Below are 14,973 nucleotides of genomic sequence, written 5' to 3'. Positions count from 1 at the left end.
TCCCCACCCCTCTTATCAACTTAGCACAGTGTTGGAGGATACAGTGGATTACCCTGTAGCCATAGTGTGTGTGAGCGCACGCTGCCCAGAGCTGAAATATGGTTCTGCTTGAACGCCTTGTGTCTTTCACCGTGTCTCAGAGGGATTCACACCAGCTCTTGTAAACACACAAGCAAATCAAAAAGCATCTGTGTTCTCAGAGCTTTTCCCCCCGTAAAGCATACATTTTACAGTTTTGTGTTAGCTTGCGCTTGAGCAGACCTCTACCGCCAAATTATTCATATACAACAAAGCACATCTCCATCATGACACACAATGAAAACAGAAGCGCTGGTTAGCCGATAGACCTCGCTCTTTAATTGAGGAACAAGTAGTGTGTGTGTTCGTGAAGCAAAATCGCTTCACCTCCCACCTTGTGTCTATGTTGAGGTGGTGGTTGTTGGGTCGCTGCTGGAGGGAGCGCTGAATACGTCCATCAGAAGGGAAGAATAGTTGACATTTTTCACTGCAGCCTCACCGGCGTCAAACCTCACATTGAACTCGAACTGGAGACGACAGGAATACACAAGTCACTGCACAACTCTGACTACATTAAAATACTTTCTTCTTCAGTGTTGCCAATAATTATTTCAGTCTCCACTTTGATTTTACTGTTTGTTGCCCTCCTTTGTTATTGTTTCTCTGTGATAAATATCTCCTGCATTAGTCTTTTATTTGTCTTACTCTGTTTTATGTCCTTTATACAGCTCGAAAAGCAGCTTAAGTTGGCAGTGTGTAACAAATGTGCTGTGTAAATAACACCGCCTTGCTTGAAGTTTTAAAATGTAGGGTTGTTCTTAGCCTCCATTAGACTGATTAAACCACATATGCAGGAAATAAAATAACTTCTTTTTTAACATTAGACAACAACTGCAATTTACCCATTGCTTTAGAGCAGGCTTTTTTTTAATCAGTCCCAAGATTGTTAAACATAATGAATAGAAATAAATAAAATAATAGAGGTAATAAGAAGACTGGCAATACTAAACAGCATATGGAATGCAGCAAAGACCAAAAAAGGCGCTTTAATTGAGGAACAGCCAGGTTATACTTCCCGTTGACTTTATTATATACAGAGACAAATTAACCTTCAGTAAGTACATAATTTACAGTAAGTCGTTCTGCAGTTTGAGATGTCCATATTGACATTGTTGTGTTATACAATAGCATCAATGGCCAATTTAAATGAATGATGAGATCGTTAGGCTATATGAATACATTTAGAATTATATCATAATTCGAATTGCAGTAAAACAGGATAATGTGAACATAATTATTAAGTGCAATTATGTAGGATTTTCAAACTCAAAATTGCTTCAAAGTAATGAAACATACAATCCAATAGTGAAAAACGTAGGTTTGTATAACAGCAGACTAACTGCACATGACTCTTACCCCTCGTAAATTGTGTTCATACCTAAGAGAAAATTCAAAATACGAGGAAATTGGTGAATGCGACAAGTTTTAAATCACTCGTACAAGCCACTTAGGAACTAATCTGTTTGTACGAGGGGTTCTTGCATGAGGCCCATCATCTTTTTCGGAATAAGGGCAAAAAAACTGAATATTTTGTGCATGTAAACGTAGTTATTGAGCAGAGACTGAACGACTAGCTTGGACTGAGAACCCGGCGGGGCACAGAGCAGCTGGAATCCGTGACAGAGGAAAACGGAGAATTAAGTAAGCACTGTGTCGGCATACACACACACACACACACACACACACACACACACACACACACTCACACAGCCACAGCCACACACACACACAGACAGACATTCAGTCCACTCTCATTCTGTCCATTTAAGCCTCCCTTTGTTGTCGTGCCATGGCGTATATCTCTGCTCACCTGTTTCTGCTTAGATTTGGCTGTGGCAAAGCATGCTAAATCAGCATTAAAAGATACAAATGCAAGAGAGAAGAACAAAGGAGCTACTTCCTTCCTTTTTTACCACCTCTGTGTGTGTGTGTGTGTGTGTGTGTGCGTGTCTCTCTCTCTCTCTCTCTCTCTCTCTCTCTCTCTCTCAAGTCAATTTCTGTGCACAATAAATTGTCCTCCTGTCCATTTGACCACTCCTTCCCACTCACTTGATTCTGTTTTTGGCTCACTCATCCACTGAGTCATCACAGGTAGGGGTAAAATGTAGATTGATTTTCAGCTACGACTATTTAAAAATCTGTGCACATACTGTGAAATCACTGACTCTGCTTTTCTGACTCACTCTCATCTAAAAAGTTTTTCTCTCCCCACTTTTTTGTTTTACCGTCATTCCCCTCTCTTACCTTTAAGGCGTCTTCGGTCATTACTGGGGGAGTAGGGTGCTCTAGGCAGTTAATGCCAGCCAGGAAGGCATGGTAGTCAATCTCGTCTCCATCTGCAAACCTACAGCAGACACGCATCCAGATTAGAAACAGGTGCATATTATTGAGAGCTCCCACTTGATTTAAATGATTTTGCTCTACTTCCAATACATCATTTTTTAGTAGTATCAGTCAAAATGCTGATTCAGAGATCTTTCAACCATGCCAAGAAAGATTTCTGGGCAAAGAACTGGGCTCTACTTTACAATGAATGAATCATTCATCATTCAAAACTCATTCTGAAAAAGCAGCGGGACCTTGAACCGTTCCACCCTGAACTGTGCGGTGATTAGTGGGCTCTTACTTGCTGAGCAGACTTCCGAGCAGGTTCTCAGGAAGTGGAATCTGGAAGGCCTTACAGATGGTCCTTGTCTCTTTGGTGGAGAGACGGCCGGTCCTGGAGACACAAAGAAAAGCAGAGATTTGGGTATGCAACGTTTTGTGAAACTAGGGGTTTGGACCATAGTTTGTATATAAAGATGGACGACATGACAAAATGTTTGGTTTTAATGAGTTATTTGATGCTCTATGCTGTGTTGTCCTTCTATATATACAGTCAACAGTTTGGACCCACATCTGGCCACTTGCCTATTTGTAGTGGGTTATTTAAATAAAGCTCAAAGAAAATGCTCCTTAGAGGCTTGAATCTACTCCAACAATCCACACTTCAGGATATTTTTATAACCACTGAGCAGGATCTCAGCATTAGTCAGTGCTGACAAGTTGAACACATAAGATCAAAGCAAATATGCCATCAGCAGTACATCAGTTGGTCTTTGTTGATTTTTTAAAAAGCTACCACTCATATCAATATACTATTTATAGAAAAATGTCTTGTATGAAGACAATATGTGAAACAGAGGATACTTGTCCTCTAAGACCACAGCTGTTTTCCACAGTGATGCCAGGCGGTCCAGAGGTCCATTCTTGTCATGCCATCTTCATTACAGGGATGTTGATGAACAATCTGGCACTAACTGAGTGTCAACACAGCCATATAAACAGACAAGCCAGCTTAACCTTGTGGCACCATGCTGACCATCCACTTCAGCTAATCCAACCTGTGTTTAAGGTCTACAACATACAGATATGTGGGTCTATGTAGTGTGCATGCATTAAACATAAAATAGAAAGAAGGCGACAGGCAGGGAGAAAGACGCAAAGACAGAAACAGACCAACTATGCGTGTGTCCTCTGGCCTGCAGATCTACATACTACATGCTTCAGGGTCCATCTGGTTCCAATGCTCCACTCTCACACTGCTGGAACTAATCGCTGCTCTGAGATATGGGGCCACTGGCTGCACGATTGATGTCTTGTTGTGACGCTGCCTGTGTGTGTTTGTGTGCAATTCTGTAACAAAAGTTTTTTAGTCTTAAGTTAACATCTGTGTGTGTGTGTGTGGTTTGTGTGTGTGCAGCCGCCTACTTGTGTCGGTCGCGGTGTGCGAAGACTCTGGCCATGTCAGGGATCTCGTCAAAGCGCTTCTTCTTGAGGAAGTCCTGGACCACAGCCAGCATCAGGCCCAGGTCCGCCTCAGACTGCTCGCGCTCTGAGAAACACCGGCCCAGCACCAGCACCTCGTGCTCCGACAGATCGCAGCCCAGGCCTGTCAGCAGGCCCCTGTGGTGGTGCATACAGGCACACACATACACATGAATAAAATAACACAAAAAAAGTGACAGGACATAAGTTAACCACATCTCACAGTCCTAACTTCAAACCAAGTATGAATAGAAATTCTCTTTGCTTCCCTTCACTTCCTCTCATAATATTGACATGAGCTGGACTGGTCCATTACTTTTAACTAAATTTCAGTTAACTATTTCAACTGTTTATCCATTACTTTTAGTTAACTAATTCAACTGTTTATCCATTACTTTTAGTTAACTATTTCAACTGTTTATCCATTACTTTTAGTTAACTATTTCAACTGTTTATCCATTACTTTTAGTTAACTATTTCAACTGTTTATCCATTACTTTTAGTTAACTATTTCAACTGTTTATCCATTACTTTTAGTTAACTATTTCAACTGTTTATCCATTACTTTTAGTTAACTAATTCAACTGTTTATCCATTACTTTTAGTTAACTATTTCAACTGTTTATCCATTACTTTTAGTTAACTATTTCAACTGTTTATCCATTACTTTTAGTTAACTATTTCAACTGTTTATCCATTACTTTTAGCTAACTATTTCAACTGTTTATCCATTACTTTTAGTTAACTATTTCAACTGTTTATCCATTACTTTTAGTTAACTATTTCAACTGTTTATCCATTACTTTTAGTTAACTATTTCAACTGTTTATCCATTACTTTTAGTTAACTATTTCAACTGTTTATCCATTACTTTTAGTTAACTATTTCAACTGTTTATCCATTACTTTTAGTTAACTATTTCAACTGTTTATCCATTACTTTTAGTTAACTATTTCAACTGTTTATCCATTACTTTTAGTTAACTATTTCAACTGTTTATCCATTACTTTTAGCTAACTATTTCAACTGTTTATTCATTACTTTTAGCTAACTATGTCAACTGTTTATCCATTACTTTTAGTTAACTATTTCAACTGTTTATCCATTACTTTTAGCTAACTATTTCAACTGTTTATCCATTACTTTTAGTTAACTATTTCAACTGTTTATCCATTACTTTTAGTTAACTATTTCAACTGTTTATCCATTACTTTTAGTTAACTAATTCAACTGTTTATTCATTACTTTTAGCTAACTATGTCAACTGTTTATCCATAACCTTTTTGGATTCTTGTACCATATTCTTTCACATCTTTAACAGTTCTAACAACTGTTGGATTCATGCTGTTTACCTGTTTCTGTTATTTTCTCCCATGCTATGCTTGGTGTGGGGTGGTGTTGCATCCCACATTTTTTCCCTTCTGTGAAGTGTCTTATTTCACCCATAATGCATTGCACGACAGGCTATCTAAGTCAGTCTTACATTAGTCACTCATAGGGAAGCTTTATGCAACATGTATATTTAAGCGTCTATAGTAAGTCTGACTTAAAGTTATATTTAAGACAAAGACTAGGTCTATTTTTATGCAACTGGCCCCAGATCTTACATATGTATCAGGTGGACTTAAGTTTGAGTTATTGCTCCAACTGAGTAGACTCTGATCCTCCACTTCCGTACATATTATAGCAGCGGGGGGTGTACTGGACATATTGGCTGTATTCCTGTACCTGAACGACTCATAGGGGATGAAGCCAGTGTTGCTGGGGTCACTGAGCGCCAGAAACTTCCTGATCTCACTCCGTTTCTCCTCCCGAATGGACCGTAGTTTACTGAGGATGTTTCCCACGTTGGCTTTGGGGAACTTAAGGCAATTACACACAAACATGCAAAACAGTATGGCATTAAGTAACACCAAAGAGCGAAGGCTGTGCAATGAATAGATCTAACAACCTGCTCCAAAGACCACCGCTAAAACCTTCAATACAAAACCCCAAATAAATCTTAAAAAAACACAGGAAACAGATATCCCTCCATCAGTTCCCTCCCTACCTCCTCAGCATAATGCTCCATGTAGTTTAAGGTATATTCATCGGCATCCAGAAGTTGGAAGTGGAAATTGTTGAGGCAGAGGGGCGCTCCGACGTACAGATCCTGAGCTTTAAAGTACTTCGACGGCTTGCTCTTAAACAGCTCCTGGCCTGGCTTCTTCACACGACCACGCTCCAGAAACATGCCACCAAGCAGACCTAGTGCATGATGTGAAAGAGGGAAGGAGGATGTTGAAACCCATATTATCAATTTCACTGAAAATCAACTTGACAAGTGACTTGGTCCGTGGTCCACAGTTTGAAAGCGCTCGCCATTATTTTTATATCATGTTGGCTTTAAACTTTCACATTGAATTCAAATCTAAATTGAATTTAAATCACTCGTATTGTTTTGTTTTACATCATTTCAATGGCTGGATATCTCATTTTGGAGCCATGCGGAGCAGTCCTTGAACCCATGACATACTATTCATCTTAAAAAATACTGTCAAATACTGATTTACACTGATGGGAATATCTCCATCTCTGAAAAAGTAGGTCTGTGAACTAAACGTCATCTGTTTCATCTGTTTTCTAAAAGGTTCTGGAAATGGAAACTGGGTCTGACAAACCAAATGTTTACCATGAGAGTCATAGATTATCAAGTCCTAGGAGCAGTTGTGGTGCAGCTATGGTCCAAACGTTTTTACCTGAGTTCCTCTCTGGACGTTCAAACACGCCGATGGAGTCGTCGGAGAGGTAAAAGGAGATGACGAACACCCTGTCTCTGTTAACTGGATCGGTGGTCACCATCTTGGCATGGAAAATCAGCACATTTCTGTCCAGGGGAACATATAGACAGGAGAGTCGGGGGCTGCCACTAACACACATGGACACAAACATTTCAGTGTGTAATTTGATTGTGACTGTGACCACATCTCATCCAACCTGTCTTTCTCCATAAACTTTTGGAAGTCTTTCTGTGGGGGCTTGGGCAGCAGGCCCTGGCAGGAGCTTAGCGAGTCCTCCTCTGAGCCAAAGCCGTTGTAGGGGGGCACAAGCCTCGGGGGCTTCGGGGCTTCGGGAGCTTTGTACTGCACTGGGGTGAAGTCCTCTGAGAGGAAGAAGGAGAAGGAAAAGACAAAACACTTAAAAAGAAGAAAGAAACCCAGGAGGAGAGCTGAAATGATCAGAGGGCAGCAGGTAATCCATCCATGCCGGAGCACAGCAGCCTGGGTCTGACGGTGACCCTGAGCTGACCTCTGACTGCTCCGAGTCAGACAGGACCCTCCATCACAGTGGCCTGTCACCGGGGGCTCCGCCTGGTTTACTACCGTGACTAACGCAGCAACCCCCTAAAACCTGCCCAGGGTGGCAGACATCCAGGACCAGCTTGGGTTTCTCCTGCTGGGGAACGGTGTGCCTCCTGTTGTCCCCAGTGGAGGAATACCGGTGCTGGAGGGCCACAGTATCTGATGTCAGGCGGACAGTGGTGCTGAACTCTGTAATTGGTTCTTACATGTACATCCTTCGACCAAGGAGTGAACCAGAGAAACAGAACATTATATAGGCTACTACGCAAGCTCAAATCAGAACATTACAGTTGTACTAATTACACACATAAAAAAATACTTCATCCTCTGAACAACATTAGTCTCAGGGATCAGTATTGTAGGAAGGTAATAGCGCTAGCTGCTGATGCTTGCTCTTACTGCCCCTAAGTGTTCAGATTTATGTATTGCAGGAATGAGCCAATAATTGAAGATTACATCCATTAAAATGTAAGACTAGCTAAAAGGTCACACTGTCATTAAAAAAGGAAAAGCTGGTTTGAATGTACATATTATTTAACTTACTTTGTTACAGAAGATCAGGCTTTTATTGCACAGATAAAACTGTGAATCATGTACGAAGGAGCGAATTTATCTTGTTCGTCTAAAGAGGTGCCACTTCTGTGCAGGGAGTCGTAGACTTTGATATATTGCTATAAGTGTTTTTCACTTTGACTGGGCACTGATCTACTGTGCACACCAATCCCTTCTCCTACAGTTTATGACTTTATAAACATCACTATTTTTGTGGACTTTATTTAGCATATTCTGTATGTTCTCTTCAGCTCAGATGTCAAGCAAACATTGGACTTCTGCAGAAGTCCAGGTCAGTCCTCTCCCAACCATGTGAAACTGTGATTTCCTGTGTTCATCTCAACAAATGCCCACACAGGCAGCCTGCGTTTTGGTTCGTTTGGAAACAAACCAGATTTCGATTAAAACGGACTAAATGTTGGCTTTTGAAAGCTCCCTTAAAGTTGCCTATTTCGTCTGAAGAAACATTTGAGGCAATAGTGAAATGAGAAAAATCAAAAACACAATAGTATTGGTTACCTATGCCGTATTTGGAGCGGTAGTAGTCTTTGGTGAAGTCGTCACAGTCGGTGATGATCACTCTCCTGCCCCACACATTCAGCTCCCCGCCCACAATCAGATCACAGTCCTTATAGAAGTCATGGTGGACAGCTCCTGTCTGCAAGAGAGAGAGAGAAGAGAGAGAATGAGATGAGTGACAGACCACATCTGAGCACCAGCAATTTGCTGAAACTGTCACTCACTTGGGAGCACACTATTGTCTAAAATATCATTGCATGCTGTAGCATTAAGATTGACATTAACTAAATTGGAACTGAATCAAAATTGGAACTTTTTTGGACAAAGTGTCCCCATACTTTTAGCCATATAGATTACCTTGTTTTAGGCCTACTATCAGTACTGCAACCTTTGGGTTACATGGCAGTCTCCCTCACTGCCAAGTCACTTTGTGACCCCTCAAATAGCATTTAATATTTATTGTTGTCATATCAGTATGGTTGTAACGTGAAGGTGGCAGAGACAGGACATACTTTGAGGCTGTCCAGTATGTAGCGTTTTCCCTCACTCGTGGAGGAGAACACATTGAGGACAGTGCGGTCCGTGATCTGTCCAGGCTGCCTCAGTTGGGCTGAATTCTACAGAGAAATAACAAACAGAAAACTGTTGTTACACAAAACACAACATTATACAAGATCTTTACAGGACTGAGCAACATTCTGCATGCAAATATGGATGCACACATCTGGAGGGAGAGATAGAGAGACCACAAAGATAGACAGATAGAGAGAGAGAGGCAGACTAATAGAATAAAGCAGACAGAGTAAAGAAGTGATCTGGTGAAATCCCATTGGACGTTGCATTCTGGTCAACCTTTAGGGCTGACATTTAATAAAAGGCATTGGAACAAACAAAATTACTGGACTGAAAACACACTCACAGACACACACACAGATACACACATGATTGAGGCCTGGCTGTCTTTCAAGATGAATTAGGGTTCAGTCAGTAACTGGAGGAGAAAGCCAAAATGCTTGAGGGAGACTGGATGCTACAGCAGTCCTGTCAGACTGAATGAGGTCTGGGTGAAGGGATGGATGGTGGGAGAACGATGCAAAGAAGCCACCCAACCAGAAAGAGAGTCACTGTAAGCCTTTAGTTTTGGAATAACTATCTATATATGTAAAACGTGCAAATGGACATGGGAATTTAATGCACCAAATGCATGAGACAAGCTGTGAAACACGTTCTGCTACATTCATGAACTCTCTAAATGTTCCTGTTACCACCCTTGAGAATTTAGCACATTTTCTGACATTTCCTGTCTTGCATGTTCCCCTGTGTATTCTTGAAAATTCAATAATTCCCATAACCTGTAGGATCTGTGTGTTTCCTTGACAACATGTAGTCCCCCTCTCAGAGACTCTGACCCACTTGTTGAACAGATCCTATCGTGGTACCTCACCTTAGGTAGTTTGCTGCGGCATAGGAATTTGGCCACGTGGTCCCTCCCAGAGTTTGGGGGGATGAACTCCACGATCTCTACGGTGTCGTCAGCCAGGAAGTAGTGCAGTATGAGCTCTCGGGGGTCCCCGAACGCGGTATCTGTGTCGTCCCAGAAGCAGTTGAAGCGCAGGACTTCGCGGTCGTGGTCCAGGAACTGCTTCAGTGTGTCACGCCTCTCGTACGGCCGAAGTGGCTTCATACTTTTCTCAAGCTGGACGAGGGACCATGTGAAATAAGAAGAATCAATACATATTATTACACATGCACAAGAGAGATTTTTGTGTTGGCAATTAAATTCTTCAAGGATATGTATCAGTGTTCTTTAGTTGGGCATCAGTACCATCAACAGAGCAGCAGTGGTGAAACAATAAGTTGATTAAATGATTTTACAGTACAAAAAATACAAAAACAAAACCAACAGCAGACAAATAAATCTCCCCCTCAAAAAACAAACAAAAAAAACAGAAATATTTGCTTCCTCCAATTTGAGGATCCACAATTCCGTTTTATATTGTTAACTAAAATAAAATAAATATTCTTGGGTTTTTGTACAGGTTCTTCAGACAAAATATGCAGCTTTAAAGCATGAGTTTGAATTATATATGTCAGTATTTTGGATGTTTTATAAATGAAATTATTAGTAATTATAAAAAGAAAAAAATATGTGATTTACAGCAAAGGGAATATGTAATTATAATTGATATTGTATATGAATTAACTATTAAACAATTATTTAAAAAACAATATTTCAGTTTCAGCAAATGGATTATTTCGTCATCATTGTTATTTTATAGACAAAATTATTAATCAACTATTTAAAAACAATATTTCAGTTACAGCAAAGGAATTATGTAGTTATTGATTTCTTATGGACAAAATTATTAATCAACTATTAAAAAAACAATATTTCAGTTACAGTGAAGGGATTATGTAGTAATCATTGATATTTTATAGACTAAATAATTAATCAATTATTTAAAAAGATGATAATATTTTTATGAGAATGCAAATTATGAAAATGGAAAACATTGAATTACAAAAAAAAAACAATTTCTGAGTCTGACGCCTACCTGTTCACGGAGGTTGCTGTAGGGGTCATCGGGTACAGCGGCAGGGTTATTCAGGCGCACCCCGAGTTTTGTGAGAAAGTTCCTTGTGAAAGAGTCACAGTTGGTCACAGTGAATGTGCGTGAGAGCAGCACCATCTGTTGGTTGATGTTGAAATGGTAAATGTTGTAGAACTGGTCATCATTTGGGGGAGGCATTGGGATACGCTGGCGATGAATAAATGTTCCTACCACAAGGAGCAACGACAACAATTTAGTAGTATTAAAAAAAGTATGTATTAAATTATTCAGCATCATTTGGCCAGTTGGAATCTTGAATGCATAAAAAGTACATGAAAATGAAAACACTTTAATTTGAGCTACATTCACAAGACATTTCCTGTGATGTGACAGACACCTTGAGGGATGCCACTGTTCTTGTACTCTGGCTCCTCCACCTGTATGGTGTCATCTTCCAGGTAGAAGAAGATCTTACACTTCCTGATTCTGTACGTCTCATCTCGCGCCTGAGGCACAGCTTCCTGAAAGAATGCTTTAAAACAGAGAACCTGGAGGAGCAAAGGATCATTTTGTGAATGAGATTTATCAAATTGTGGCTTTCTTAGCTACATAACTGATCGTTGGGTTTTCAAGATTTCTTATGAAAATACAAATGCTAGTGCAGCGTTGGTAAAAATGCTTTAAACTAGGGCTGTCAAAGTTAACACAATAATAACACATTAATGCAAATTTGTTTTAACGCCACTAACATATTTAACACATTAAAGCAACTTGTGATTTTTAGGTTGTAGCAGGTTCCGTTCTAAAACTAGAGTGATACTGGTATCATATGAAACTAGAAAAACCTAAGGAATCCATTGGTAAAGAACAACCATGTCATACTAGCTTGTCACGGTGGATGGATAAATAACGCTCAAAACTTGAGCTATATTTTGGCGAGGAAAAACTGGCATGGCCACTTTCAAAGGGGTCCCTTGACCTCTGACCTCCAGATATGTGAATGAAAATGGGTCGTATGGGTACCCACGAGTCTCCCCTTTACAGACATGCCCCCGGTACCTGTGAGGGTTTCTGGACAATATTTGTCATTGTTTTGTGTTGATAATTGATTTCCAATAATAAATATATACATACATTTGCATAAAGCAGCATATTTTCCCACTCCCATGTTGAGAAGAGTATTAAATACTTGACAAATCTCCCTTTAAGGTACATTTTGAGCAGAAAATAAGCTGTGCTGTATGCAACATATTAACTTTTAAAGCCACTGTTAAATATTAGTTGGAATGTGTTTAAATTAGACAACCATAAAACTGGTACACCACACAACTGATGGACAAAAATACATGTCTGTGTGTATCCGGGGAGGTAAAACTGATCAACTCACCTTTTTGTCAAAGGCTACCCATGATGGTAAATCCCTGCCCTGTCCTATAGGGTAGACGGAATACTTTGGTTTCATCTTCTGGCCAGCTAGCAGGTCTCCTCCGATGCCTGGCTTCTCAGATCCCATCATTGGAACTCCATTGGAATAGTCAAAATGCTGGGATTTGTGGAATCTCTCCTTCCCCAGCTGTAGCACAGAAAGGAAAGAGTGTCTCTACTCAACCGCCAACCTTGATTTATCACTTTCTATGAAAAACATACTGCACTATGGGCTTACTATGGTATACAATCATTACATCAACTAATTATCATAATGAACTAATGGTCTATGAACATGTCAAAGTGCACACAAAGCAAGCAGTCATAATGAGATCATTTAAAAATATTTTTTCTGCTGCTGACAATAAAGTGTATTTGCATAATACCAGCCTAGAAAGACATATTTACCCATAAATTGCACTTCTGCTTTTACATTCAGTACATTACATTATTATTAAAGTGGCAATCTTGAAGATTTTCATTTAAATAAATGTCTGTTAAGTCACTCTAGCTGAATGAGGTAACACAATGGTGATTGAGCCTATGGCCCACTGATGAAAGTATTGCAATATTTATATGTTTGCAGTATTACAAACCGGGTGTCTGCATTGACATTCCTGGGGGAAAAAAATGCTGTTTTTCTCCATTGTATACACACACACAAAAATTTAACTATGCACACAATACTAGATTGCTAAATTCAGCACAATTCAATTGTTTTCCCTAAAATAGAAGATGTTAATCAACCAATGTCAATGTGGAGCCACGTTTAGATACTCTGTATACTACTGGGTAGATTAGTAGTATAGGTAGATTAAGGCAGCTTGTTAAATGGCTAAATACACATACAGTACATTTAGCTAGTTAGCTGGTCCTGTAAATATACATGTGAATTGTGGAAAGATGTCAATAATTTTATACTTGTTAGCATTTTCTCAGATTTTGCACTGTACTATAGACATATTATATTTGGTTGGTATGATTACAGTGACAAAGACAGTTATGCATTTTTTCTTATTAATTTATTTTTAATTCTTGCGAAGTTCCACATTCACAAGTGTAAATTTATTTTTTTTAAAAGCCTAATTTCTTTGTATTTATGTATTTATGTCAACAATTTCTTCCTCACATAACAAAAAAACAATGAAAACAATGAATATCTTTAAAGTTTTTAAGAGAAATTATTGTCATACTCTCGCGTGGTCTTTTTTATTATTTATTTATTTTATTTTATTTAGTGTTTTTTTTAATTTTATTTTATGTTGGTTTTGTTTAATTTCTTTTGTACTTTTATGTTTGTCACAGCTCTTTGTTTATGTTTTCACTATGCTTCTTTTGTATGTAAATTTTAATGTTTTCTGCTGTTACTATGTATACAGTCATTTTAAAATAATAATAAAAAATTAAAAAATAAAAAAAATAAAAGAAATGTAGTTAGTTAGCTCAGGAGCTAACATTAGCGTGCTAGCTACCTGCACCTTTGGCTATCTGGCATCATCAGGTCTAGCTACAGTTACCTTCTATTCACTCTGCAGTAAAGCTACCCAAATGAAATAAACCAAATGTAGTAAACTTACTTGTTTACTGAGAGAGTTACCAGGTAGAAATGGTAACGGCATGGCTGTAATATTTAACACAGGTTGATTATCTTCTTTATGCAACTCAGCTGCTGCAGCTTCTCTACGACTTGTTATTGGTTACCATGGCAGCGTCTTGTTTTGGTGCGTCTCTTAGCAACGTTCATAACGTAACCTTGACAACCATAGAACTTGTAAAATATTAGCATGTGCACAAAATATTAGTTTTAACACAAAAACCATTGATGGAAATATAACCAAGTTCATTTACTCGAGTACTTGTACTTTACTTGAGTATTTATATTTGATGCTACTTCTACTACATTATGGAGACAAATATTGTACTTTTTACTCCACTACATTTATTTGACAACATAAGTTAATAGTTCCCTTGCAGATTCAGATTATATATATTATAATTTATGATCTATTATTGCCATTATTACCCAGGAGTATATGAAATAATTTAAATTACCCCACCTTTACCAGCTGTAACATTAATGTTCACAATGCATCACTAATTAAGCACTAGTAATATATTATATTTTGAATGCAGGGCTTTTATTTAGTAAAACATCGGAATACTTCTTCCATCACTGCTGTAAACTAAAGCATATATACTTTTATTTACTCTTTAATTATGGGCACATGAATCTGTGGTGCACAGAAAAAAATATATATATTTTTTTATATTTTCACCATATCTGTAGACCAGTGATGGACTGTAACTAAGTACTTTTACTGGAGTGCTTGTACTTTACTGAAGTATTTCCACCGTATGCTACATTATGGATCAAATATTGTACTTTTTACTCATTTATTTGACATTAGTTACTAGTTTCTTTTGCAGATTCAGATTATTAATGCAACATATATTATAAATTATGAATTAATTATAGTTAAACTTACCCCCATCTTTACCAGCTTTAATTAATGCATCGCTAATTATAATCTGTCTTATGATGTATATATGATTCTGAAAATGGGCCACTGTATTATGAGTATTTTTACTTTTGCACTTTTGAGTAAAATTTGGAAAGCAGGCTTTTATAGAGTATTTTTACACTGTAGCATTGCTTTTACTCAAGTAAAAGATCGTAATACAACTTCCACTACTGTTGT

The 14,973-nt window shown here is 38.5% G+C and overlaps 1 protein-coding gene across 1 annotated transcript; it reads right to left on the bottom strand.

Moving 5' to 3' along the window:
* Positions 1-334: 334 nt before the first annotated feature.
* efhc2 (EF-hand domain (C-terminal) containing 2) lies at positions 335-13,990 on the bottom strand. Its single transcript, XM_074657707.1, has 15 exons — positions 13,852-13,990; positions 12,237-12,422; positions 11,247-11,397; positions 10,853-11,076; positions 9,742-9,993; positions 8,810-8,914; positions 8,298-8,436; positions 6,862-7,027; positions 6,624-6,751; positions 5,936-6,132; positions 5,614-5,747; positions 3,829-4,023; positions 2,705-2,797; positions 2,323-2,422; positions 335-545 (listed from the first exon to the last, which is right to left on the bottom strand). The coding sequence occupies exons 1-15, from the start codon at positions 13,891-13,893 to the stop codon at positions 420-422; spliced, it is 2,238 nt and encodes a 745-aa protein (XP_074513808.1). The 5' UTR covers positions 13,894-13,990; the 3' UTR covers positions 335-419.
* Between the last annotated feature and the right edge of the window lie 983 nt (positions 13,991-14,973).

The sequence above is a fragment of the Sebastes fasciatus genome, chromosome 14 (genome assembly GCF_043250625.1).
Source record: "Sebastes fasciatus isolate fSebFas1 chromosome 14, fSebFas1.pri, whole genome shotgun sequence".
Lineage (NCBI taxonomy): Eukaryota > Metazoa > Chordata > Actinopteri > Perciformes > Sebastidae > Sebastes > Sebastes fasciatus.
The sequence above is the reverse complement of the archived record's forward strand: the minus strand, read 5'-3'. Positions and strand labels throughout refer to the sequence as shown.

Excerpts from the sequence above, each read along its gene's own strand:
- efhc2 (XM_074657707.1), bottom strand. The coding sequence starts at position 13,893 with ATGCCGTTACCATTTCTACCTGGTAACTCTCTCAGTAAACAA. Across the intron at positions 11,398-12,236 it reads GGGTAGCCTTTGACAAAAAG|GTTCTCTGTTTTAAAGCATT; the intron begins GTGAGTTGATCA and ends TTGCTCCTCCAG. Across the intron at positions 11,077-11,246 it reads GAACAGTGGCATCCCTCAAG|GAACATTTATTCATCGCCAG; the intron begins GTGTCTGTCACA and ends TCCTTGTGGTAG.